The sequence below is a fragment of the Aotus nancymaae genome, unplaced genomic scaffold (assembly GCF_030222135.1).
Source record: "Aotus nancymaae isolate 86718 unplaced genomic scaffold, 86718_ANA_hifiasm-v0.15.2.pri h1tg000010l, whole genome shotgun sequence".
NCBI classification, from domain to species: domain Eukaryota; kingdom Metazoa; phylum Chordata; class Mammalia; order Primates; family Aotidae; genus Aotus; species Aotus nancymaae.
The window spans coordinates 27247-54803 of NW_026988421.1; the positions used below are offsets into that span (position 1 = coordinate 27247).

Below are 27557 nucleotides of genomic sequence, written 5' to 3' on the forward strand. Positions count from 1 at the left end.
AAAAGGGGCAAAGCTACATCTCAGGCCATTGCTTCAGAGGGTGCAAGCCCCAAGCCTTGGTGGCTTCCATGTGGTATTAAGCCTGTGGGTGCACAGAAGTCAAGAACTGAGGTTTGGGAACCTCCGCCTAGATTTCAGAGGAAGCATGGAAGTGCCTGGATGTCCAGGAAGATGTTGGCTGCAGGTGCGGAGCCCTCATAGAGAAGCTCTGCTAGGGCAGTGAAGAAGGGAAATGTGGGGTCGGAGCTCTCATACAGAGTCCCTACTGGGGCACTGCCTAGTGGAGCTGTGAGAAGAGGGCCACTGTCCTTCAGAACCCAGAATGGTAGATTCACCTACAGCTTACACCATGCACCTGGAAAAGCCACAGTCACTCAACACCAGCCCATGGAAACAGCCATAAGGGGCTTTACACTGCAAAGCCACAGGGGAAGAGCTACCCAAGGCCATGGGAGCACACCTCTTTCATTAGCATGACCTGGATGTCAAACATGGAGTCAAATGAGGTCATTTTGGAACTTTAAGCCTTAATGACTGTCCAGTTGGATTTTGGACTTGCATGGGGCCTATAGCCTGTCTGTTTTGGTCAATTTCTCCCATTTGGCATAGGAGCATTTATCCAATGCCTGTACCCCCATTGTATCTTGGAAATAACTAACTCATTTTTTATTTTACAGTCTCATAGATGGAAAGGATTTGCCTTGTCTCGATGAGACTTTGGAGTTGGAATTTTGGGTTAATGCTGGAATGATTTAAGAGTTCGGGGGACTGTTGGGAAGGCATGATTGGTTTTAAAATGTGAAAGGGACATGAGATTTGGGAGAGACTGGTGGTGGAATATGATGGCTCTGTGTCCACACCCAAATCTCACCTCGAATTGTAATCCCCGTGTGTCAAGGGTAGGACCAGGTGGAGGTAACTGAGTCATGGAATGGTTTCCCCCATGCTGTTCTCATGATAGTGAGTGAGTTCTCATGAGATCTGATGGTTTTATAAGCGTCTGGCACTTCCCCTGCTGGCACTCATTCTCTCTCCTGCTGCCTGTGAAGAGGTACCTTCCTCCATGATTGTAAGTTTCCTGAGGCCTCCCCAGCCATGCAGAACTGAGTCAATTACACCTCTTTTCTTTATAAACTACTCAGCCTCAGGTATATCCTTACAGCAATGTGAGAACAGACTCATACAGCCACTGACCTGCCCTCAGCCTAGTGCAGGGTGACAGGAGAGCCACATGTGCTGTCAGGGCCCAAAGTTGACATCCTGTTTTCCTTAAACTCTGCAGCAGGCAGAACAGAGCTCTTGCTGGTCCCTGCCAGGCAATCGATCGGTCATCCTCTCACCTTCGGGGGAGCTTCTTCTTCCCGAGTCCTCCAGCCCTCACCTGGCTCAGAGCTGGCTCCTGGACGTTCAGGAAAGCTGGTGATTTCTCAGATTAGGAAAGCTCCCCAAGCCTGTGGGAGGTTTGAGATCAAATGAAGCCAGCCCTCCCTTTGGCTCTGAGAGCTTGGAAAAAACGTCCAAGCAATACTGTTAGAAATGGGCCCTCCTGCTGCTGGGTGCTTCAGGCTTGGAGCTGCCTTTCCAGCCACCATCCAGTCACGGAAGCTTCTGAAGCCTATGTGTGGCCAGAACTGGCCCTACTCTGTCCTGACACAGTGGGTGTGGGACGTGCAGCATGAGGAGGCAGACTCAGGGTTGCCCTCCTCCCTGCACCCCCGCTGGCCTCAGGGTCTCATCAATGACTCTAGCTGCACTCCCTGGGAGAGGCTGCCTGGAGACAGAGCCCACTGTCGCAGCAGTAAAACCATCCACCTCCTACCCGTTCCCAAAGGGCCCACGTATCGTGGGGAGCTAATGATAGGCTCTGCCTGTGGCCCACTCTCTCACAGCTCCACCCGGAAAGTGTGATATCACCAGGTCTGCGTCTGGAGGGAAGGAGTTAGTCCCTGTCCTGAGCTTATGTTCCCTACTGGCCCATGCTGTCTCCAGAGTTCATGCAGTAGCTGAATTATGCATAATTTACACCACAGTGTAATTACCTTCAGCTTTAGACTCAATAAAAACTTCCTATGCCAGCCGGGTTCTGCACCATAAATGCATACCCACAGCCTCCCTGCAGGTCCCAGAGGTCATGTATCCCCAGCCTGGGCTTGCTGGGGACGAGGGTCTGCCCGACTTGAGAGCAGGAAGGGATCGGCTCCCTAGGCATGGAGTCTGTTGCAGTTGACCAGCCTTATCTTCCCGCCTCCAGCATGGCCCTGGATAGCACCCCAAGGGCCTGTGAGCCTGACTTTCCTGAGGGCAGGGCCTGGCATGGCAGTGTGATACTATTTTGATCCATTTCACTAGTGGAGGACTGTCCAGATAAAGCAAATTCCCATTCCGTACCCTACCTGAAGGGCTGAGGGCATGAGGCCACCAGGGAGGGGAGGCGACCTTCTCAAGGTCACCCAGCAGGTCGAAGGCAGGCTAGAGCTGGAGACTTTGCCAGGCAGAAGGGCAGGTCATATTTTGCCACACGATGAGCAGGCCAGCTGTGGCCAAGGCCTCCAGGCACAGCACTTGGGGTTCAGGTCAAGGCTCCCAGATGCTGGCACTCAGGGCAGAGGGTCCTGGAGCGGGGAGCCCAGTGATTCGTCTCCCACAGACTCAAGGCTCCAGTGACACACATGGATTCTCTTATAGTCAGGAGGGTCAGAAGTCTGACACAGGTCTCACTGGGCTAAAGTCAAGGTGTGGGCAGGGCTGGAGCCTCTGGGGAGATCCATTTCCCTGCCTTTTCCATCTTCCTGAGGTCCCTGCAACCCAGAGCTCACAATTCCTTCCTCAACCTTCAAGGCCAGGCATCTTCTGATCTCTCTCCCTCTCTGTGCACAAGTGTGTCTGCGTGTGTATACGTGTGCATGTGTGTCTCTGTGTCTGTGTCTGTGTGTGTCTGTGTGTGTCTGTGTGTGCATGTGTGTCTCTGTGTGTCTCTGTATGTGTGTCTGTGTGCATCTGTGTCTCTGTGTGTCTGTATGTGTCTGTCTGTATGTATCTGTGTGTGTCTTATGTCTGTGTGCATCTGTGTCTCTGTGTCTGTCTGTATGTGTCTGTGTGTGTCTCTGTATGTATGTGTCTCTCTGTGTGTATATATGTGTGTGCATGTGTGTCTCTGTGTGTCTGTGTGTATATGTCTCTGTGTTTATGTGCATGTCCGTGTGCAGGTATATATGTGTGCATGCGTGTCTCTGCGTGTCTGTGTGTGTTTGCCTCTGTGTGTGTGTGTGTGTGAGAGAGAGAGAGAGAGAGAGAGAGAGAGAGAGAGATCTCAGCCTCCATCCTTCTGTCTCCTCCTCTCTGATCTTCCCGCCTTCCTCTGAGAAGGACCCTCGTAATTACCTCTGGGGTCATCTGAATGACCCAGGCTATTCTCCGTCTCAGGATCCTGGTCTCAAGTGCACAGATTCCTTTGTGACATAAGGTGATCATACGTGTTCTGGGGATTAGGACATGGACATCTTTGGGGCCGTGATTTTGGCTCCCACACTCATGAACATGGCTGGACTGAGCAGTGGACATGGCACACCTTCTCAGAGTCATTGCTGGGAAGGATCCTGGTCTTCCCAGGGTTCCCAGGCCCTGAGCCCTCGTCCAACCCATGGAACATGCCTGGCTGAGTAAAGCATGAAATGGTTTTCTCCATGCAAAATAGAGTGGCTTCCACAGGCACGAATCCACACATCCTCCAGAATTTGTGTGAGGCTGGCCGGGGTGAGGCGTGAGTGGGCTGTTGGGGCCCAGGCAGTGGCCGACAGTACCCCCAACAGGTCGGGGGCCTCCTCAGAGGGAAGTCAATAGCAAGAGGTGGGTACGTGGGCTGCACATGTGGGCAGTTCCCACCCACTCATTCCTGCACATCTGAGAAGTCCCAGGAGTCTTGTGGAGGCCAGGGGACCTTCTGAGGTCACTGCAGGAAGCTGGCGCCCAGACAGGGCAGGAGCCTGGCGCCCAGACAGGGCAGGAGCCTTGCCCCAGTGGAACCTTCTGGGAGGTCCAGACCTGGAAGGGGCCTCGGTGCCAGCCCAGGCCTCATTCTCTACAACACCCTGACACCACTGAGAGGATAACCCCAGAGCCCAGACCGGCCTTGCTGTTCTTTGTCTGCTGCGCTCGCTCGTGGGGACAGCGTGGGTTCAGAGTACAGAGCTCTCCGTGCACCTCCGCGCCACAGGCTCCCAGCCCCACATTCCTTAAGGAGGGGCTTTTTTCTTTTCCTTCCCTCTCTTTGTTTTTCTTCATTCACTTTTTTTCTTTTTAATCTTTTCTGATAATCTTTCACGGATAAGGGGTTTTAAAATCACACATGATTCCTTTTAGATATCTTCAGTTTCCATATATGAAAATACAGATCTTCATTATTTCCTCATCCACAAATGAGCAGGACACCAGGGCTTCGGTTGCGCCTTTTCATCCTGCTGCTGCTGGAGGGTCATGAGCTGGGCCGTGTGCATCGCTCGACGGCCGTGCAGAGCTCCAGCTGGGAAGTGCAGGGAGCCTCTCTCCGAATCACTCCATTCCCGGAACCGGGGCCAGAGGTGCCCCAGAGTGCTCTGCGGCAGAGCCAGCTGCTGGGCTGGAGAGCGCTCTGCCGTGTGTGACCTTGGCTTCTCTGCATGTTGGTGTTCTGACTGGTCCAAGGCTGGTGATGAGACTGTCTACCTGTTAATCAAATGAGATAAAACACGAGTCAGATCTGCAAGGTGCCCTGAAAAGGAGGGCTTTGTTTTTAGTATTCATACCACCCATAAACAAGCTTTGCACATGCGTGGGTTTGTCCTGAGGGGATTTTTCAGTGAGAGTTCATGCTGACGACTTTCTGATTACGTGTCTCTGAGAGTGACTGAGTTGAGTTTCTCCACTCGAACAGGTGTGTGGTCTGGACGGGCGATGACCGGGTTTTCTTCTTCAACCCAACGATGCACCTGTCTGTCTGGGAGAAGCCCATGGACCTGAAGGACCGCGGCGACCTCAACAGGATCATCGAGGACCCGCCCCACAAGCGCAAGCTGGAGGCGCCAGCAAGTAACTAAGCCCTGGGTTATTCGCACCTACTCTGAAGTGTTTAAGCTGTTTATTTCTAATGAGCGTAAAATGAAAGCATGTTTCTTTTTGGTTATGTTGGAAATTGACTGTTAAGGAGTCCTGTGCACGATTGCAGAATTTAGTAAACAAGTTTTTATGGCACTTCCTGCAGAAACCTTGATCCTTCGGAGCGGTCGGCTCTGGCCGTCTTTTTGCATCATGTAAGGTGACTAATGCAGAGAAGCCTGTTTGTTCCATCAGCCCCTCGAAGCTCCCACCCAGCATCACTGTTAGCCAGCATCTTATTCTTCTTCCAAATGTCTTATGAACGCCACTTGCGAGGCCAGATGTACACAGATGGGAGTGTATTTTCTTCTACCTTCCATCCGCTTTAGACCTTTGCCCTACATCGATCTGCTGTTGGGTTTAGATGGATGCCTCCATTCGACAAAGCCCTGGTCACAGATGGGGGAAGGGATTCTCTTCAGCTGTAGAGGGATGGGGCGCTTGGCAGAGGCAGCCGTTTCTGACGACGTGCCTGTAAATCTTGTTTCACCAAGAATCAGAGAGGAACTTTGAGCATTTTCACAAAGGATCTTTTCCGATTCGATCTGATGTGTATTTTAGTAGCTGCAGTGTCAGGAAAGCCCTCCTCCCTGAGCATGTGGATTCAGTCTTGACTCCACTGGAGACATCTGAGAGCGGGAACTCCCCGCCAACCTGAGAGGCAGAGACGCCTGGCTGCAAGGCCCAGCCCGTGAAATGGGAGCTCCAGTCTTTGTTTTAGTTTTGTGTGGTGCTTTATTGGGTTCATAGGCGTTTTTTTATTTCACATCCTTGAGGGCTAACACTGGATGATGTCAGTTCACACTTTGTGTCAAATCCAGAGGTGTTTGACCGAAGCTTTAGAAGTCAGTATCATAGAAGTGTCATCAGCACTTTTAACCATGCTAAGAGACGTGATGCTAGTCTCCTTTTAAGATCGAGACATCACACGTTTAATATGTTTATTCCGCTTAAAATAATGACAGCATTCTCCAGAGACTCCGAATCAACTGATGCTGGGAAAAGAAAGATCTCCAAGGAGCATGTGTAACTGAGTCTGTGACATGCTGCTGTATTTAGGGGCGGGGGAGACTGAATCTGGCGATTATGTTTCCTCCTTTGAGCAGGTCACATTCATTATTAAACGGGGGCCTTGCACATCCTGAAAGAATGCTTTAAAACCATCACGGAGAACACCCTCTCCAGGTGCTTACTCGTGGACGGGAGGATGGTGCACCATTTAGGAAAATCATGGCACCCTCTGATCCCACGAGAAACATGAAGGGACAGTTTGTCCACACCGTGATTTTATTTGCTTGGCAAAGGCAGATCACGCAGGCAGATTCCTCACTCCTTTCTTTAGCTTGGTTCTTGTAGATAATTGGGTGCTGTTTCATTTTTCCCCCAAAGAATTGGTCGTAATGAGAAAGAAATGAACTTATTAAAGGCAATGCATAGTTGCTCGCTCATTTCTGTTGTTTGGACCAAATCAGGTCAGGTCTGAAAAGAGGCAGAGAGGCGTCTGCAGACATCCCACTGGGCCACCTGCTGTCTCCCGGCTGCCAGGACGGTGGGTGGACCACAGGGGCCTGGATTACCTGGCTCCTAGCTCGATGCTCCATTTCCTTCTACTAACAAGGATCTCATTTTATACTCTGAAAGGTAGAGAGTTAAGGTTTTACCACCAGAAACACCTGATTAATTTAGATTTAACATGTTGTGGTATTTTGTCTGATACCCATTTTATTATGGTAGACAAGTACTCTGCTGAGATGGACACAGATTACAAAGCTACATATAGTTATAAAATGATTTTTAATCTTACTTCCTTCCTCATATAAAAAGAGGAAGAGATTTGGCTTCAACCAGTCTTTTTTTTTTTAACCTGAATCTTAAGGATATGCAAACGACGTCATTTCTCAACTTCCGGTTGCCAGGGTAGAATTGATGTTTGAGAGCACAACTTCTAACTTCCTAAAATGCACCCTAGAGCTTTGCAGCAAAACAACAAGGACGGGAGGTGTTTCTGGAGGATTAATCCATGATCAGAGAGCAGAGTTGACGACGTGCAGCCATCAGCAGTGACTGGCATTCTCCCTGGCTGGGCGTTCACTGGGGCTCCTCAGATATTTAACTGTAATTTTGATAACAAGCTCTAGGGGAGATGTCTCTGGGTGGAGAGTTTTGTTTTTCACATTTTGTTCAACTATCACTCATTGTAGATTTGAATATATTAATACCTATTTGTAGCCTGAAATGGGACAATTAAGCATTTCAGTCAACACTCACTCTTTTTAAAGAGGCAAATGAAATAAATGAAATTTGTAAAATGGCTGCCACACTTAACTGCCCTTAGGTCTTAGGGGTGTGTGTGAGAGGGCATGTGTGTCTGTGTGTGTGCGTGTGTGTGTCTGAGAGTGTGTGTATGTGCACGTGTGTGTGCCTGTGTGCATGTGTGTGAGAGGGCATGTGTGTCTGTGTGTGTGCGTGTGTCTGAGAGTGTGCGTGTATGTGCACGTGTGTGTGCCTGTGTGCGTGTGTGTGAGAGGGCATGTGTGTCTGTGTGTGTGCGTGTGTGTGTCTGAGAGTGTGCGTGTGTTCATGGGGATATGAGATGTGGAAATCATGGCTCACAGTGCCAGGTAGCTGTGGGATACAGGACGCAGCCGGGAGTGCTGAGACATCCGTCATTCCACAGAAAAGGAGAGAGTCTGCTTTTTCATTCTGTTAACATTGCTGAAGGATTCGAGTGAAGTCTTGAATTATTTTCTAATTACCTTGCAGTGCATCCAGATTTTTTATAGCTGTAGTAGCTGTGCTGTTAGTTGAGAATAAATGCCAGTAGAACTGAGGGAAAATGAGAAGTACCAGGCTGCCCCCCAGTCCCATCCGTGCGGATCTTACGCACGCTTCGGTTTGGAGGGTGCTCGCTGTTGCGTTCCTACCCACTCCGTTCTTCGGGCGTGTCAGAGGCGTGGTTCTCTGTCTTCACCTGTGGCAGCTGAACCCTCTGTTGCTAGTGATGGCAGAACCCCCCCGCCATCTGGCTGTGTACCTGCAGCCCACCACCTTGGCCCTGTCTGCCTGCCCTGACCACGGGGGCCACCTGTGGCTTCACTGGGACATTTGGTGCAGCCAAGTGGGAAGTTTTGGAGATGGGGCCCTGGGGTCTTCCTCTGGGGTGGAGGGGAGGAGGCCGGGGAGAGAGAGGGAATACAAACCCCGGCCTCTTTCCCATCCAGCCTGGCTGTCTCCTGTTAGTGCCTCCCAGAGAACGAGGAGGACCAGGAGCCCAGGGGTAAGAACTGAAGAGGGGGCCTTCTCACTGCCTTGGGGAGGGCCCCCTGGAGGGACCCTGAGTGTGCAGCCCCCACACTTGGTTCAGTTGACTCCCCGCCTCAGCCCCATGCAGCGGATGCCATCAGCACTGGAGACCCCTTGCTGCTATAACAAATGATCACCACGGGGCCGACAGTCACACGAGGGGAGGATCTTACAGTTCTGGGGGGCAGAGGTCCAGCAGAGCCTGGCTGGCATCGGCAGGACTGTGTTCCTTCTGGGGGCTCGAGGGGTGAAGCCGCCGCTGGCCTCTTCCAGCTTCTAGAGGCTGCCTGGTTTCCTTGACTCGTGGCCCCCTCGTTTATCTTCACGCCTCTCTCTTCTCTCTGGCTCTGGTCCTTCTGCCTCCCGCTTCCACTCTGAAGGATCCCTGTGATCTGTGGGGCCACCTGGATTACACAGAATGGTCTCCAGCCTCAAGGGGAGCGGCTTAGCAGCCTCCGTCCCCTTGGCCAGGTAGCCCAGCGTATGCACAGCTTCCAGGATTCGGATGTGGGCATTGCTTGGGAATGGTGGGGGGCATTATTCTGTGGCCCATGCCTGCTTTACAGAAGAGAGGGCTTTAAAAAGGAGCTTAGCTAACTTGCCCAGGACCACACCTCTGCTGAGTGGGGAGTGGGGATTGGCACCCCTGCGGGTCTGACGCCAGACCCAAGGTCTGCCTGGCCAGGCCCCTGTGAGCCTGTGATGCCACAGGTGACTCCTTGTGCCAGCTCACAAGACAGCAGCTGCAGCAGCCAGGCACTCAACCCTCTCCCTCCCTGGCCGGCGGGAGAGATGACATGAGCTTCACTGGGCTTCAACTGCTCTGTAAATGCCGTAGCCATGTACATTCAAGACCAGCGTAAACTGATGATGACATTCATTTCCCCATGTAGGATGTCAAATTGTCCTGTGGGTAAACACAGCTGTGGCTGGTGAATGAGTCACTTTCCCTTGCATCGTTTGTCCCGGCAGACTGCGCACACTGGATCTAACTCACCAGGGGCCCAGGCGGCCGGGCACTCAGGGGGACCCCGGGACGCCGAAAACACAGATGCTGGAGCCCTGGAGGGTGGAGAGCTGCTGTGGGGCTCTGTCCATGAGCACTCAGGGCGACGTGGGACGCTCTGCCCACCCAGAACCCACTTGCCCCAGGCACTCTGGGAGGAATCCTGGCCTTATATCCTGTCAGCCTCCGCCGGCCTCCAGGGCCTGAGTCTCCTCTGCACAGTGCATGAACAGGGTGGCTTGTTTGCTAAGCTCCATTTAGTGCCCACTTTGGTCAGTCTCGTAACATGATGCCAGGTTGAAGCAGGCGAGCTGGGCAGGTGTCTCTTCCCTGCGGAATCCCGAGTTGACTGCAGGAAGCAGTGTGAGGCTGGATCTCGCAGGGCAGCCTGTGGAAGGGAGGGAGCGAGCCGGGCTGAGTGGGCGCTGGGGGAGTCTCTGGGACACTGATCAAACCCACCCTTCAGCCTGCTGTGTTTGGCCTCACCTGGGAGGCCAGGTGGGCAGGGGCTGAGCCAGGTTCCTGGATGTACAGGTGAATTCAGTGGAGAAAGACTGACACTAGAATAGCATTTTTCAAAGTAGTTTTCCCCAGGTCCTAAGGCCTCAGGCCACCACCCACCTCTGGGGCCTGGAGCAAGGGAAGGGGAGGGGAGAGGAGGGGAGGGGAGGGGAGGGGGAAGGAAGCAAGGGAAAGGAGGGAAGAGAGGACTTTCATTTTCTTCTAAACCAGTCCTTTATTTAGGGACTAGTGACTGGCCAAGCGCTGGCTGGACACAGGACGCCCACGAGGAGCAGATGTCGGACAGGCAGTGCTGTCTCTGGCGTGTTGGGGAAGAGAAGTAAGGGACGATGGATGGATGGAGTGGGGTGACTCAGCGCAGCGGCCAGGGGCTTCTCCCTGAGGCACAGTCACTCACACTGGACCCCAGGAGGCAGGGCGGGGAGGCAAAGGGTGTGCTTTGAGCTCTAAGGCAGGAGGAAGAAGGCGTGAGGCTGAGCTGCGAGAGTGGAGGGTGGGGCTCACCTGCCTGGGGACAGTGACCTGGAGGCACGGAAGGCTGGGGAAGCCCTGCATTGCCACAGCCCCTGTGCTGTGGGATTTCCAAGTGACCACGGAGAGACTGCCCATTATGGTTATCCACCAAATCCAGAACTTCCTCCCTGAGTTTCAGCTGGGAGCCCAGGCCTAGCAAAGCAAACGACCGTGTCAGGTCCGTCTCCTGATAGGGACAGTTCAGAAATCTGCCCAGCTCTGCTGTGGCTCTTCCTACCGCGGAAACTTCACAGCCATCACATTTCTCTCAAAAGGAGGACCCAATCTAGGGATACAGACGAGTCCAGTTTCGGCGTCTGTGGGCACCTGGCTGGACCTGCTGGTGGAGCGGGGTGGGTCCGACCGGCCCCTCGCAGCCAGCCCCACCACCTCTCCTGGCAGGAGCTCAGCCCCACAGGCCCTGCTGTCCTGAGCCGTGCGCCTCGCCCTCTCTGCCGGGGGCTCCTGCTCCGCATCTCGTCCTGGTGCCGCCCTTGTCTGCCTCCTGGACACCCCGACGGCTGCCTGCCTGTGGATGAGCTCTGGCCCAGCCCCTGCCAGAGGCTCTCTGGGGTCCCGGCCCATGCAGGAGGACCCCCCACTGTGCCCCTCTTTGTGCCCAGGAAAGCCCCAGTCCTGGGAGAGCACTGATTTTCCACATAGATGCTGAGCCTGAGCGCTGCCTAGATGGGGGGACCTGAGGGTAAGGCGTGGCCTGGGGTTCGCATTCAACTCACAGGGCTGAGTGCAACTGTTCCGGGGAGCCTGGGAGGATGACACCACCCTCTCACCTACCAAGCACCATCCTCCTCAGGACTCAGAATCTGAGCCAGCAGGGTAGGGCATTGGACAGGGTGTGGAGCAGGATGCCCCATCAGAGAGGGCAGAGCACACAGCTCAGGGCCAGTCGCAGCAGGGTCCTGTGGGGCTGAGCTCCTACCAGGAGCAGGCGTGGGCATGTCAGCTGCTCCAGGGGTGAGAGGCCTGGCTGTGCAGGGGCCGGGTTGGATCCAGCCCACTCCACAGCAGGTCCAGCCTGGTGCCCACGGGTGCACAGACTGGACTTGTCTGTATTGCTGGAGCACATCTGCGTATGAGAGACGTGATGAATGGGAGTCTAGGGGAGCCAAGGATCCCATCTGAATGCAAATTTGCCATACACACCAACACTTGGCTCCTATGATTCTGTAGTAAGTTTTACCAAAGATTGTGCCTACTCTCTCTAAGAAAACCGACAAAGTTAGGTATATACCCCTCCACTCACAGAAAGAAAGACATTTGGCTCAGAGACTCAGGACTTCTGCTACCTAATGCAGCCAGCCACACGCTCTGACCTCAGTGACTTACACACACATGCAGACATACACACACAAGCACATACAGACACAAGCACACAGACACACACATATACCCACAGACACACACATACACACAAACACAAATACACACAGACATACACACACATATACACACACAGACACACACACATACACACACGCAAGCACACAGACATACACATACACACACATATACCCACAGACACACACATACACACAAACACAAATACACCCACAGACACACAGATACACATACAAACATACACACACAAGCACACATACACACACACATACACACACAGACACATGTACACACAGATAGACACACAAGCACACAGACACACACATATACACAGACATACACACACAGACAGACACAGACACACATACAAACACACATGTGCATGTGCGCACACACACACACACATAGGCATAGCCTTGCTGGCAAATGCATAAAAATTACATTTAAAAACACATAGATGTTGGTGTGTGTGCATTAATAAAAACGTGCTAGAGATCGGCACGCTGCCTCGCGCTGTCTGCACCACACCTGTAACGCGTCTTGGCTATCTTTCAGACTCAGAGCCTCCCTGTCTCTCGCACCCAGTTTTCTCTCCCTCTGCTCCCCTGCTTTTCCCCCTCTCCTATTGGTCTCCTGTCCCCCCACCCTCCCCACCCTCGCCCTGTCTGGGTGCATGATGACGAACTCAGACCCTCCCCTTGGATGGACATCTGGGTCATCTGCTCTGTGATCACACACACGGTGCTGAAAGGAACATCTTTGTACCTAGGTATTTACTTTAGGAGTGTTTCTGCAAGCATGCCTATTGTGGATTCCACATGATTAGAGTTGTTGTCAAAAGGTACGTGCATTTTAAATGTTGGGTAGGTATTGCTGAACCTTTCCCCAAAGAGACTGATCCGTTCACACTCGCACTAGATTCTGCATCATCTCCTTGGCGCTGTAGAGCATCAGACCTAATTATGAAGCCGTCCTTTGCTTCAGCTGGCATTGCTTTGATTCTGAGTGAAACTGAACAGGGTTTCCCGGGTTTGTTGGCCATTCGTTTTGTGTCGTGTTTCTTTTCTTTCTTATTGAGTGCTTTGGACTTGAAAATCAAGACTATCAGTGTTTGACTGCAATATTATTAGTATATTTTTCCTGCTCTTTTGAGTTTTTGCCATAGAACAAGTTGCCTGTGGTTTTTTTTTTTTTCTCATTATGGGAAAATATACATCACCCAAAGTTGACCATTTAACCGTTTGCAAGTGTCCGATTCAGCGGCGTTCAGTACGCTCACAGCGTCACGCAGCTGCCACCACCGCCTGCTTCTACACCTCTTCCCTCACCCAGAGCAGAAACTGCAGCGAGGAGGCAGCATCACAAAGATATTCTTACGTTTTCTTCAACAGCTTTTATAGTTGTAACTTGCACGTTTAACTCTTTAATCCATTTGGGTTCGTTTTTACGCATAGCCTTCCTCAGGGATGGTTTCTGTCAAGTTCTTTTTTTCAGGTGAACTGGCCGTACTTTCCTGCTTTTGCGTGCTTTTAAGTTTTTCTGTTGAAATCTAGATATGATAAGCATTGTGATGGGGCAACTCTGGAAACTGAATTCTCCCACTTCCCAGGGAGCGCTGGCGTGGGCTTGTGCAGGCTGGAGCCATCCATGTGTGCGTTTTGCAAGGCGATGCCCATGAAGCGTGTATTCCTCGTCATGTGTGGTGACTGAAGCTTCTGTTCCCTTGTCTTTGCAGTCAGCTAAGAATGGCAGACTCTCTAGCACTATTCTTTCTTAATTTTTAAAAATTTTTTGAGATGGAGTTTCACTCTGTTGCCCAGGCTGGAGTGTAGTGGCATGAGCTCAGCTCACTGAGACTCCAGCCTCCCAGGTTCAAGTGATTCTCCTGTGTCAGCCTCCCGAGTAGCTGGGATTACAGGCACCCACCACCACATCAGGCTTATTTTTGTATTTTTAATAGAGACAGGGTTTCACCATGTTGGCCAGGCTGGTCTTGAACTCCTAACCTTAGGTGATCCTCCCGCCTCTGCCTTCCAAAGTGCTAGGATTACAGGTGTGAGCCACCATGCCCAGTCTCTAGCACTATTCTTACACAAGCCTTAGCTTTAATAAATGCCCAGTCTGCTTCCAGAGAGCTGAAATTCTTGTTTCCAATCCCCCTGCAGCTTGACATAAGTTTTGATGGACACCCAGCCAGAGAGCTTGCTATGCCACCATTGTGCATGACAACCCCTCTGGTTTTGTATTGTTTAAGCCTGTTAAATGTATTTATATTTTTATTTATGGGTCTGGATCATAATTAGGAAAGTTTTGCCCATGGTGAAATTATTCAAAACAAACCAATGTTTAAAACCCCCCAAAAATTATTACTATTAGGCACATGTACTTTGAATAATATGCGTGTAATTGTATGACCTCATTTTTTAAATTTTAAGAAATGTGGATGTTTCACCCATGGCCTCCCTGGGCATGTTCTGGTGTGGGTGGAGGAGAGGTGCCTCTCCCATGCTTTCTTCCGGGTGGAGCTGGAATGTTCCTTCCCCTGGACACTGCAGGCAGGAGGCGCACCTTGGAAAGATTTCAAACACCACGAGGTTCAGAAAGGCAGTCAGGCTGAGGGTCCAGGGGAGCTGAGGGAGCCTCTGTGAGGTCCCGGTGACCCAGGTGGGAATGACCAGGAGAAACCAGGGCACCAGGGAGGGAAAACCAGGAGGGCACAGTGAGAGCCCAGGACCCAGTGCCCCAGGGGGAGAGGACTGGAGGGCATAGCCAAGTTTCCCCAGTGTGAATGGGCAGAGCAGGGTCTCACAGCCAGGAAGCAGAAATGCCTGCAGCTGGCCTGGCGTGGCGACTCACGCCTGTAATCCCAGCACTTTGGGAGGCCGAGGTAGGTGAATCACTTGGGGTCAGGAGTTCAAGACCAGCTTGTCCAACATGTTGAAACCCTGTCTCTACTAAAAATGCAAAAATTAGCCGGGTGTGGTGGTGAGTGCCTGTGATTCCAGCTGCTTGGGAGGCTGAGGCAGGAGAACTCCTTGAACAGGGGAAGCAGAGGTTGTAGTGAGCCAGTATCACGCCACTGCACTCCAGCCTGGGTGACAGGCTGTGCATGGAGAGTAGCTGAGTGTGGGCCTCGGGAGGCGCTTCCAGGGGCCACCCCTCCCTGGGATGGAGCACCCACATACGGCGTGGGCAGCAGACACTGCAGCCTTGCTGGAAGGCACAGGGCAGGCACACCACACCCCGGGCCTGCTAGGGCCGCCTCTGTGGTCCCGTAGCTCATGTGGACAGGGGCAGCCATGAGCTGCCTGAGTGATTCAGGTGGCAAAGACCCCCCCAAGAATAATGCGGTGAGCAGGGGCTTCCAGAGCCTGACCCTCTCTTCTGTACATTGAAAACAAGCCTGTAAATAGATTTGAACTGTGAGCTGGTAACAGAGGCACTATTGGGATTCTAAACACAGGCGTAGGGAGAATTGTCAGGTTTTATAGAAGGAAAAGGTGTGGAGGGCCCTGCAGTTGTTGAAACTGATGTCTTTTTTCATCAACTCTGCACTTACCCATCCTAAGCTGAGCACTGTTCTCACTGTAGGCCCTCCCAGGAAGGAGGTGCAGGCTCAGCGGTCCCTGGGAAGGTGCCCCAAGGCTGGATGGGAACACGGAGGGACACTCTGCCCAGCCTAGCCCAGCCAGACACCCAAGCTGGGAGGCGTGGAATGAGGCAGAGGGAGACGCAGAGTGAGAAGCCAGTGGGAGGCTGCTGTGACTCCCAGCGCGTGTGGAAGTCACTCCGCCTGTCAGGGCAGAAGTGGTGATACTCCGGACCGTCAGCACCCTCATCCTTCCTCCTCCCTCCTGGGGACCCATAGAGAACACCAAAGCACTTTTTCACTTTTTCATCCCAAAAGCTCATCAGACACTTGCAGGGATGACAGCTTCAGGATGGAAATAGGGGACCGTGGCTTCAAAATGGATTTGGCTTTTGGAAGTAGATGAGCGTCTATAGTGAGGTGTGGCCATGTGTTGGGGTATCGGAGAGTCTTGTTATCTGCGGCAGTGGACGGAGAGCAGCTGTTATCTGCTGCAGTGGACGGAGAGCAGCTGTTATCTGCTGCAGTGGACGGAGAGCAGCTGTTATGGTATCGGAGAGTCTTGTTATCTGCTGCAGTGGATGGAGAGCAGCTGTTATCTGCTGCAGTGGACGGAGAGACCTGGGCCTGGAGTAGGTGCTGCTGGGGGCCACCCTTCCCTGGGGCAGCAGCCACAAAAGTGGCCCAGGTCTCATGGTTCCCCTCAAGAGCATGACATAGAATTGCTCATCCCGGGCCCTCGTCCTAAGGCTGGGCAGAACCCCACCTGTAATTCTCCACCCCCCGGCCCCTCTAGAAGGCCCAGCACCTGCTAAACAGACAGTGGCTAAAGAGGCTGTCTCTGCAGAGCAGCACAGTCAGATTTCTGTTCTGCTGCAATGTAAAAGCACGTGTGCCAAGAGGAAGCTCGTTGTAGGATTCACATCAATCTTTAAGAGAAGCCTGTTTTTTTAATTTCTAGATAAGTCTGCGTGAAAGTGAGTGTCACCTGCTGGTTTTGCCAAAGCCCTGAGCGCTGATGACACCAACCATGTTCATCTGATTTTCTTTCAGCTGAGCACAGTGATGGGTCCGGTTCTGAGGACGGCAGGGAAGATCAAGACGTGAAAACCAAGAGGAACCGGTAGGTGGCCATGATCTTCCCCAGCGGGTCTCTCCCTACTGGGCACTCAGGTGATGAAGAAAGAAAAGGCATCATTTTGACTGCTTTGGCCATGAGCAAAGAACTTACTCAACGGCTAGACAGATGGGAAGAGATCTCAGGTTCCATCTTAGCAGTGTCCTGGGCACCTGATGAAGCAGGCGTCTCGGGGGCTTGGGGCACTTCAGACACTGTGCACAGGGCCTGCCACCCCAGCCCACCCAGGCGCCCACATGCTCAGCCCTGCTGTGTTTCCGGAGCCCTGTAGGAGAGGTCATGTGGCCAGGTGCGTAGGTGGTGCCGTGTGCTGTGTTGGAGGGTAAGTGTAGGGGTCAGGCAGCCCCGGCTTGGTGCTCCAGCTGCATGTCTTGCCTGCCTGATGACTTTGGGCAAAGCCAGCCAACCCTGATCTCAGATTTCTCATGCGTAAGATGAGGCACTGTGGAGGCCCCAGTGGGCCTTGGGACTGCTAGGTGAGATGATGCCCGCGTGCCTGCAGGGTGTACACGGCCAGTGGGAAGCTCTCCCTCCAAGTCAGCTAGTCACGGTTTGGTTTCGGGAGCTGCCATGCACCAAGGTAGGGAATCCCTGTTTCCTATCAAGCCAGGGGATGGCTCCTGCCCTTTGACCCCTCCCGCGTGGCTGCTGGTCTGCCTGCCTTGCCTGTGAGTTTTGCATAAGGGGATGAAAGTGGAAGTGTGTCAGCTGTTGGGCCCATTTTGGCAGAGAAGAGCATGGAGGACTGAAAGGCACATCAGTGAGGGACACTTCCCAGGCTCTTCCTGAGCTGGGCTGCTATTGGCCCCATGATGCCTGGACATCCTGTGGGACCCTGGGTCCTGCCACAGCCCACAGGTGCGTTCATCCTGCACCCGGCTCCTTATAGCACTGCTCATGGGATACCTTGGGCCAGCAATAGGAACCCACAGGAAGTGGTCAGGGATCTTGGCATCATATGCATTACTCTTTTAAAAAATGTACATTTGCAATAAAAAATATTGGCCACAATGAAGGGAAGACGAAATTTTGATTCAGAGCCTGTGCCCATTCTCACCTGTTCAGTCCTTTTGACTTTTTAGCAAAGGACGAAAGGATGGCAAGGAAGAGAGGGGAGGGGACAGTAAGTGCTGGGCCTGGGGGTGCCTAGCAGGCCCAGCAGCCGGGGGTCAGGGCAGCCTCTTCTCTCTGCTAGATGCCCATGGAGCCACAGACAAAAGACATGGAACCAGACCTGGTGGTTTGATATAGGCAGACACCACAGAACTTTCTAGAACCAGACCTGGTGGTTTGATATAGGCAGACACCACAGAACTTTCTGGAACAATGCAAAGAAGGATAACAATGTCTTCTCCAAGCCAGGGAGGCAATCTCCAAGGAGGCAGGGCTCTCCTTCCCCAGGGCTCCTGCCTTCTGGCCCCGCAGCACATGGAAGCCCACGAGGCGCTGTGTGGGGAGGTCTTGGGCCGCGCATGGCAGGGCAGGGCTCACTGGTTGTGGAGGGAGGACGCCTCCCACACAATCTCCTGGCTACCCCAAACCTCCTCCTTAGCAAGTCACTTTTGGGGATCAAAGGATGCTGTGTGGGCCACAAAGGATGGACACAGAGCACCTCTGATGGGGCCGGGGGCTCCAGGAAAGGACCCAGAGCAGCCCCTCTGATTTCACCTTCACACGTGGATCTCAGCTAAGCTGGTCTCTGCTGGTCTTTGGATATGTGTGCTTAATTTAAAACACCAGATGAGCTTCCTGAGGCCCAGGGAACATGGAATGTAGCCATGATTCGATGAATGTTGAACTTCGTGGGAGGAAAAGCGCCCTGGATCCGAAGCAGCAGGGCTGTCTGCCTGTACCGCCCAGCTCACTCGCCCTCCCATGGGGCCAGCCTCAGTTCCCGACAGTTGGCATTTCAACAACATCGAAACGCTAATTTCGGTTTTAATCATCTGAGTGACTTGCGTCATTGAAAACCGACTTTGAAACATGCACGGATGTTTTGCAGGGAGCTGCCCCCATTCTGGCAGCTGTTCATCTCCACACTGGTTCCAGCCGGGAAGATTCGTGGGAGAGGGAGACTCTCGGGAGGCCGTGTCCCACCCCGAGATCTGGGAGGAAAATGCTTTGGCGTTCCTCTTGCAGCCAGACTGAGGACCAAGCACACCCGTTGAGTCCTGGGCATGCGTTCATGAGCCAGTTTACAAAGTCGTGCCCTCTGTTTGGAAGCTTCGCCATCGGGCAGGTTTTCCCAAAGCTCCTCCGAAGCACCGGCCTGCACGCCCCCTACTCGGGCGAATCACCCAGGCTGGATGAACCACCAGCATCAACCTGGCATTTTAATCTCTCTTTGTGAAGGTTATTGTCAGTAAGTCCATGTACTCCTCAAGCTCCTAACTGCTTTTATGTATTTTTATGGAGTAGAGTCTGGCCCGTATAGAGAACGTGCCTCCAGGGGGCCTGCTGAAATCTGTCCACTTGGCCCCGCCCTTTTTGTGTGCATAGTGCAATTTTGCCTCATCAAAGAACACTTAAAATTCTCCTGCAACGCATGACTCAGCAGCCGGACTGTGATGTTTAAGAAACAAACAAATAAGCTGTGACGATGATTATGTTGGACACTGGTCTCTCCTCCCCACGTTTCTTGTGAAACCTGGCACAATCAATACACATTTTGGGCATTCATGCATAGATGGAATTAAATCGATTGTGCAGGTAATTCAGGACCACGTGAAACTTTTCCTGAAATCCTCTCAGAGGAGATATGTCACAATGACAAGCATCCAAATTACTGAAATATTCTAAACGACGTGGTGAGTGTCATTTCAAATAGCTTGTTATTTACTATTTAGAGGGATGCATTCTTGAGGACTATGCATCTTCCCTGGGGCTGGAAAATAGCTGCATGGCCGCTTGGTCCCTTCCTGCTCAGGGCCTGGAGGTGCTGCCAGTTTCTGATGAGTGGGTCTTTTAACAGTTCAGATCTGCGTTGATCTTTGATCTTCTGACTTTATAACTCTCCCTTTCATGAGGGCTCTGGGGAGCGTGCCATCCGCAGCCCCTCCTCTCCCTCTGCCCTCACGCGTGCAGGGTGGCAGTCCATGCTGGGTGGCTTCACCACAGTTGTCTGCCACCTTCCCCCAAGAATGAGCGCCTGAGCTTCAGACACCTGGACACGGCGACTCGAATCACACCTGTGATTTCTGGAATTGCTGCGGTGTTCTGAAGTTGAAATACACTTTCTTAAGTCATCACATTGTTTTGTGCCGCTGTGGCTGAGGGCTTGTGAAATGCACAAAGTGTAGCTTGCATAGGTGCTCACGGGAATGCCCCAATGATTTGCTTTCTCTCCAGAAGGTGGGTCTGTTTTCAGCATTCTTTCCATATAATCCAGTTACCCCATATTTACAGTGTAATTAGGGTTTGCCAGGGGTCTGATGCCCCTCACTGCGGGATGTGGCGATCACTGAGTGGGGGACTCAGTTTCCCCCAACCTCACTACTTTCTTCACAAGGCTGGTTATCAGATATTTGGCTCACTCTATAACCACTTGGAGGTGTAAATTTATAACCATCTCAGGTAGTTTCCTCTCCCATGAGAGAGAACGTATTTCTTCTGTATTTATGAGAAATGACAGGTTAACTCTTCAGTCTGATCATCACTTCTGTGGTAAGAAATGCTCGACTTGAATGAGGAAGAAGAGAGGGTCAGAGCAGATCACAGGATGACAGGCAGAGGGACAGAGGGGTGTGGGCCCTGAGGGGACAGCCAGGGTGGGAGAAGCCAAAGAGAAAATGGTCACGTGGGGGGAGATAGATGGGCGACGTGGTTTGCCTGTGACTCTCCACCCACCCTCATCTGGAACTGTAATCCCCATGTGACATGGTTGGCTATGTCCCCACCCAAATCTCATCTTGAATTGTAGCTCCTGTAATTCCCACATGTCATGGGAGGGACCCACTGGGAGGAAATTGAATCACTGGGGCGGGTCTTTCTCTGGCTGTTCTCGTGATAGTGAGTGAGTCTCACGAGATCTGATGGTTTTATAAAGGGGAGTTCCCCTGCACACATTCTCTCTTGCCTGCCACCGTGTAAGAGATGACTTTTGCCTTCCACCATGACTGTGGGGCCTTCCCAGACATGTGGAACTGTGATTCCATTAAATCCTTTTGTCTTTGTAAATTGTCCAGTCTCAGGTATGTCTTTATCAGCAGCATGAGAACAGACTAATACAGTATATGTCAGGGGAGGGGTCTTGTGGGAGGTGATTGGATCATGGGATCAGTTTCCCTCATGGTGGTCTCAGCATAGTGAGTTCTCGGTTTAAGTTTGCGCAAGTCTCCCTGCACCCCACTCTCTCTCCAGCCACCATGTAAGGCACGCCTTGCTTCCTCTTCAACTTCTGCCATGATTGAAAGTTTCCTGGGGTCTCCCTAACCATGTTGAACTGTGAGTCAATTAAACCTTTCTTTGTGAATTACCCAGTCTCGGGTAGTTCCTTACAGCAGTGTGAGAACGGGCTAATACAACAGGTTGGGTCAGTTCAAACGATCCCACGAGATGGAGTGATGTCCACCAAAGCCAAACCCTTTGACGTTGTGCAGATCTGTGGCTCCGGATTACCCTCCTCTTGTGACTGTCTCTCCTATAGTGACAGAGGAGGCAGGTGGCATAGATGGCCCGGTGCCTGCTTAGCTGCCTGACACGGGGTTGAAAAGGCTCAACAGATAAATGTAAAAAACAAATGTACCCAATTACAGTATTATTTTACCTATTTTTAACTTTTTATTATGGAAAAGTTCAACGTAAAAACTAGAACAGCACAGTTCACCTCCAGGCATTCATTTTCCAGTGTCAACCCCGGGCCAACATTGATCTTTAGTCCACGACCCTCTAGATTGGTTTGAAACGAACCCTCAACATCATACAAATCTTATTTGTAAATATTCTAGAATATAATACTAAAATATAAAGTTTTTTTTTTTTTTTTGGAGACGGAGTTTCGCTCTTGTTACCCAGGCTGGAGTGCAATGGCGCGATCTCGGCTCACTGCAACCTCTGCCTCCTGGGTTCAGGCAATTCTCCTGCCTCAGCCTCCTGAGTAGCTGGGATTACAGGCACGTGCCACCATGCCCAGCTAATTTTTGTATTTTTAGTAGAGACGGGGTTTCACCATGTTGACCAGGATGGTCTCGATCTCTTGACCTCGTGATCCACCCGCCTCAACCTCCCAAAGTGCTGGGATTACAGGCGTGAGCCACCACGCCCGGCCCTAAAATATAAAGATATTAAAAATATAAGCATGATAACATAGTCACATCTAAAGAACAAATAATCCCTTAACGTGATCTAATGGGCTCCCAGCCATGGTTTAAATTTCCTTGACTGTTTTATTTTCTCCTGGAGTTTCGCTTTCATGTCAGGCCTGAGTCAGGTTCAGGTATTGCCCTCCGCTTCTCTCTCCTAAGTCTCTTTTAACCTGCTGGCGTTTTCCCTTCTACGCCTCATTTTTATTTTCTTTTGTTTTTAAAGAAGTGAGAGCTTCTTTACAAGTGTTAACGGTTCCCGTCATTTGGACATAGATCGTCGCATCCCTGGAGCACGGTTTGGACGCAGATCGTGCCCGGGGCATGGTTTGTAGGCCTGTTCTTCTGTCCCCTGCAGTTTTAGTACACCTACCTTCGTACCTAGAGCTTTATCTGGTCCAGGTTTCGTTAGCGCTCTGGCAGGAGTACTTCACGCTGGTTCTGAGTTCCTTCCAGCAGGAAGCGGGCGACGTCGGCTCATCTGTCTTTTCGTGACGCAAGCAGATGATTTATTTTGATCTATGACTTCCTTAGAGATTGCTTAGTGCTAATCTCTTAATTCTGACATTTTGTCTGCATTTACTAACTCGCCTGCTTTCATAAAGAGGAACTTAGCCTCATAAACTATTGGCTCCGTCCAGGTACCTTTTAAACTGAAAACACACAACAAACACTTGATTCTTTCCTTTAAATGTCAATTTCCAAAGTACTGCACTGGTTGCCCGGTGTCCTGGGAAGATGAGCAACTTACCAGGAACTGGATGTAAACACAGGTGACCGTTTAGTTGATTTAGTTACTGTCTTTATCCTGTAGGAGACAGTGATAGAGTATGTCTCATTCTTGGTGACGGTTGGTTCATTTTCCCAGATACCAGGTGTATCTTATGAAAATGTGGGTGGATGCCTTTCTCATGTAAGGGCGTTTTCTTGAGTCGCTGTCCTCTCTGTTCTGTTTCATGGCTTGGAGTCATCTGTGGACTGCCTGGTTCTCCCTCAGCCTCCTCCTGGGTCACCTCCTTTGCCCGCTGTTGACCTTTCGTCATCACGTTCTTCTTTCCTTCTCACCTTCCGTTTCTTTTACGATGTAACTTTTGACATTTATTCACTCTTGTGTTTCTTCTAGTTTATTCTTCGTTCCCACTTTTCCTTTCAGTTTATAATTATTTCCCAGATTTTCTCAGATTTTCTTTCAAGTATTTAACCAATATTCTTTTTTACTCATTTTTAAATCATACGCTGACATTTTATTACACCTATTTTTCTCTTTTAATATTTAGTTCCGTTTTGAACAGCCAGCTGAATTGTCATCTGCTATCTGGGCGTGCCCCTGCAGTGCCTCTGCCACCCGGGGATGTTTCTCTGATGTCAGTGCCTCTTGATAGCGGTGTATGGGATGGGACCATGGTGGTTCTCTGCCATCGCTGTAGGTGAGACCATGATCAGAGCGGTGGCCCAGGGCAGCGTCCCCAGGTCTGTGGCTCTGGGACTGTGTCCTAGAGTCTGTGATTGTGACATGGGCTCTGTTTTCTGGGGACTCGTCCTCAGGCCTGTGGCTCTGGACTCCTTCTCAGAGTCTGGGTTGTGATGGGAGCTGTGTTTTGGAGGACCTGTTCTGGCTTCTCAACTGTGTCTGTGGGACCCCCCCATCCTAGAGTCTGTGATTGTGATGGGGGCTGTGTTTTGGGGGGCTGTCCCCAGGTCTGTGGCTCTGGGGTTCCATCCTAGAGTCTATATTGTGATGTGGGTTGTGTTTTCCGGGGAGCCGTCCCCAAGTCTGTGGCTCTGGGACTCCTTCTCTGAGTCTGTGATTGTGGCGGGGGCTGTGTTTTAGGGACCTGTTCCCAAGTCTGTGGCTCTGAGACGCCCTCCCAGAGTCTGTGATTGTGATGGGGTCTGTGTTTGGGGGGGGGCTGTCCCCAGGTCTGTGGCTCTGGGGTTCCATCCTAGAGTCTATATTGTGATGTGGGTTGTGTTTTGTGGGGAGCCGTCCCCAGGTCTGTGGCTCTGGGACTCCTTCTCTGAGTCTGTGAGTGTGATGGGGGCTGTGTTTTAGGGACCTGTCCCTAGGTCTGTGGCTCTGGGACTCCTTCTCTGAGTCTGTGAGTGTGACGGGGGCTGTGTTTTAGGGACCTGTCCCTAGGTCTGTGGCTCTGGGACTCCTTCTCTGAGTCTGTGAGTGTGACGGGGGCTGTGTTTTAGGGACCTGTCCCTTCGCTCTGCGTCACACTCTATGTGGACCTGCCCCTCCATTCCCTGGCATCTCTGTCTGTTGAGGTAGCTGCTGTACCGTGCTCACCAGTCTGTGTTTAGGGCCCAGTTTTATCCAGCATAAAATACTCACAGGCCCTGCCCGTTCCACCTTCCTGGGCCTCCTGGGTTCCTCCGAGGTTTGGACCCCGGAAGTCCTCTGCTTGCTCCCGCCTCTGCTTCCCACCAGCCTCTTAGCCGTGGAGGCCTGGGGGCTGCCTCTCGGCCTGGGAACGCTGCTCATGACAGGGTCATGGGCTAGCCGGTGCTCAGGGCCTGGGACGTGCCTCAGTCCTCTGCCAGGGCCCTGGCCTGGCCTTGCCCACACACACTGGCATGCCTGGGGGTTCTTCGCCCATCAGTGTGTGAAGATGCTGTCTACAGGCCTTTTGTTCTGTGACTGTAACAATCCAGTGTGCTTTTATACTCTAATAATTCGGTGTGCTTTTATCTGGGAGATAAAAACATTTCCCCTCTGCCTTTGCGGTATTTAGTTCCCTGCAGTTGTTTCTGTTTTAAATCTTCGAATTCCTTAGAGTCCTGTGTCCTGAGATGCATGTGACTGGGCTGATGTGTCTCCTTCAATATCCCCTAAAATCAGCACCTGGAGGCAGCAAGCAGAGACGAGAAAATAGGTTTTTGTTGTCGTGGGTTTGCTTTTCAGCAATTAATCAGCCTCTGTCAGCCATGCCCCGAATTCTCGAGCCTAGGTGCCCCGGCTGTCTCCCTCAGCTCTTGTCTGGCCCAGCCCAGAGTTTTGAGAGCTCCGAGACCAAGATCTCAGGTTGAGAGCTTTGGCAATGTTGTAAATGTTACCGGAAAACTGCCTGCCAAAGCACAGGGCCTGGCCTGGTGTCTGTGCTGCTCTGGGTGGTGGAAGATGCCACCTCTCTGGAGCCACCAGCGTGAGTTCCCTCATGAGGAGACTGCACAAGTACCAGGTGCAGAAACACGTCCTGGAGAGGTGCTAAAGGGCCTCCTCATTCCTGGGGAAGCCTGGCAGTTGGCACTGATGCCGGCCAAACATGGTCCCTGGCACAGCCTGTCTCGAAGCAGAAGCTTGGGCCAGAGCTGCCACCTTGCAGCACAGAGCTGCCCTGCTTCCCACAGCTGAGAGCTGGAGCCTGGGGCTCCCTGGGATTCTGCCCCAGCCAGAATGAGGCCACCAGCAAACCCTTCTGAGCAGGTGTTCTGCCTTCTGAGTGACTCATAAACCTCAGCTGGCAGAGCCTTGGTGAGCCTGCCTCTCAGCATGGTGGAGGGTCCAGGAGGCCGCAGCTCCCAGGGCCGGATCACTTCTCATTCTGCCCCCTACCCCCAGCATGGACCATGTGCCATAGCCACATGGACAGCAAATGCACACGGGGCAGATGAGTGTGGTCATGCAGAAGACTGGGGGGCAGGTATCCAGTCACGTGGGGCCTGCCTGGCCTTAGGCAGAACCAGGAAGGGTGTGTGATTCCTGGAAGGGGTGAAGTGAGCAGGGCAGAAGCAGGGGTGGTAGGCAGTCAGGAGCCAGCCATGCAGGACAGGCCAGCAGTGAGCCTGTGGGTGGGGCACACAGGTCCCTGGAGATCCCAGCAGCCCAGACCCCAGCTGGGAACTCACGCTCCCTCCTCTAGGAGGATTTTGCATCCCTGCCCATCCCAGAGTCCCATCTCTGTGCACCGGGCAGTGTCAACTCTGTGTAAGCACAGGGGCACAGCAGCTCCTGCTGAGTCACCTACCTGTCGGCAGGGTCCCTGTTCAGGGCCAGCACCCAGCCCCACAGCCAGGGTTTTCTGGTGGCCGTGATCCATGCTGGGGAGGCATCCATCTCGGTGTCATCACTGACTGTGGATCCTGCCTGTCCACGTGAGCAGAGCAGAGCTGGCGGAACCGACACCCCTGCCTGTGCTCCTGTCTCACCTGGGGGCCTGCAGCCCACCCTGACTGATGTGCCAATCTTCCTTACCGCTGCCAGAGGCACGCTTCTGCACTGCACGGTGTCGAGGCTAAAAAACTAGACAACACAGATCTTTCAAAGTTCGTCTCATCTGAAGATCATTTGTTACAACCACACGTTAGAATGTCTGAGGCCCCATAAGGCAAAGGATTCACAGAAACTTTGATTCCTGCAGAATTTCACATTGTGTCTAAGGCCAGATTTACAGTCTGGCAGTATTTTGATGATAAATTCCCAGCCCTCTTTGCTGGAAGAAAGAACAGGTTCTTCCCATCCATAAAATCAAAAAAAATAATGAGATGTCATCGGATGAACAGAGGGCTGGAACACAGCCTGGAAAGAACTGGTGTGGAAGGTCAGAAGCTGCCAGAGATGATGAAGGTGAAGGATCATCATCACCACCACCATCATCATCATCATCACCATTATCATCTTCATCACCATCATCATCTTCATCACCATCATCATCACCCTCATCATCACCATCACCATCACCACCACCACCTTCATCACCATCATCACTGTATCATCATCACCATCACCATCATCACCACCATCACCATCACCACCACCACCTTCATCACCACCATCACCATCACCACCTTCATCACCACCACCTTCACCACCATCACCATCACCACCATCACCACCTTCATCACCATCACCACCACCATCACCATCACCATCACCACCATCACCATCACCACCATCACCATCACCACCACCACCTTCATCACCATCACCATCACCACCACCACCATCACCACCATCACCACCACCACCTTCATCACCATCATCACTGTATCATCATCACCACCATCATTGTCATGAATACTATTTATAGACCAGCCATGGTGTTAATACTTTAAATGCATGATGTCAGATTTCCCACCTGGACAGTGGGGTCATGCTGATGAAATGAGGTTATGGAGGGATGCTGGGGAGGAGAAGGTTTGACACAGTGGGCAGTCGGTGGATATAAGGGATTCTTCTTATTTCTTTTAATTCTTACAAGCAAATCCCAAGTGGTTGCTACCATTATTATTTCCGCTTTATAGATGAAGAAATGGAGGGTTGGGGAAGTGAAGAGACTCGCTGGAGAGCGCAGAGCACAGCGGTGGGAAAGCCCAGGTTCCGAGCTCAGAGGCCAAGCGTTTCATTCACGCCCAGCACCGCCTCCCAGCCCACCCTGAGATGCAGATCCTGCTGTTGTTGTCATCTGGGGATAAAGAAGGTGGGGCTTGTAGAGGTCAGTGCAGTGCACATCCACGGATGGGCGGCAGTCATGAGCCAGGCCAGTCGGGGGTCCAGCCTTGCTTTGGCCTTGAAGTCTTGCTCTTCATGCGTGCATGGCATAGAGCTGAAAATATTAAAACCGTAGAGCACTTGCAAAAAGTAACCTTGTTTTGTAAATTTCTCTGACAATTTTTTTCAATAAGAGTAGAACTCAGTGGCTACTCAGTCAGAAGACTTACAGAAATGTGGCAGTAATTCCACGCTGGACA

The 27557-nt window shown here is 51.9% G+C and overlaps 1 protein-coding gene across 1 annotated transcript in view; it reads left to right on the forward strand.

Moving 5' to 3' along the window:
• LOC105727849 (transcription elongation regulator 1-like protein) overlaps positions 1-27557 on the forward strand; it is a 74629-nt gene that overhangs the window by 18522 nt on the left and 28550 nt on the right. The window contains exons 5-6 of the mRNA XM_064373724.1: positions 4910-5064; positions 16476-16545. Coding sequence (XP_064229794.1) covers positions 4910-5064; positions 16476-16545 — 225 coding nt within the window. The remainder of the gene's footprint in view (positions 1-4909; positions 5065-16475; positions 16546-27557) is intronic.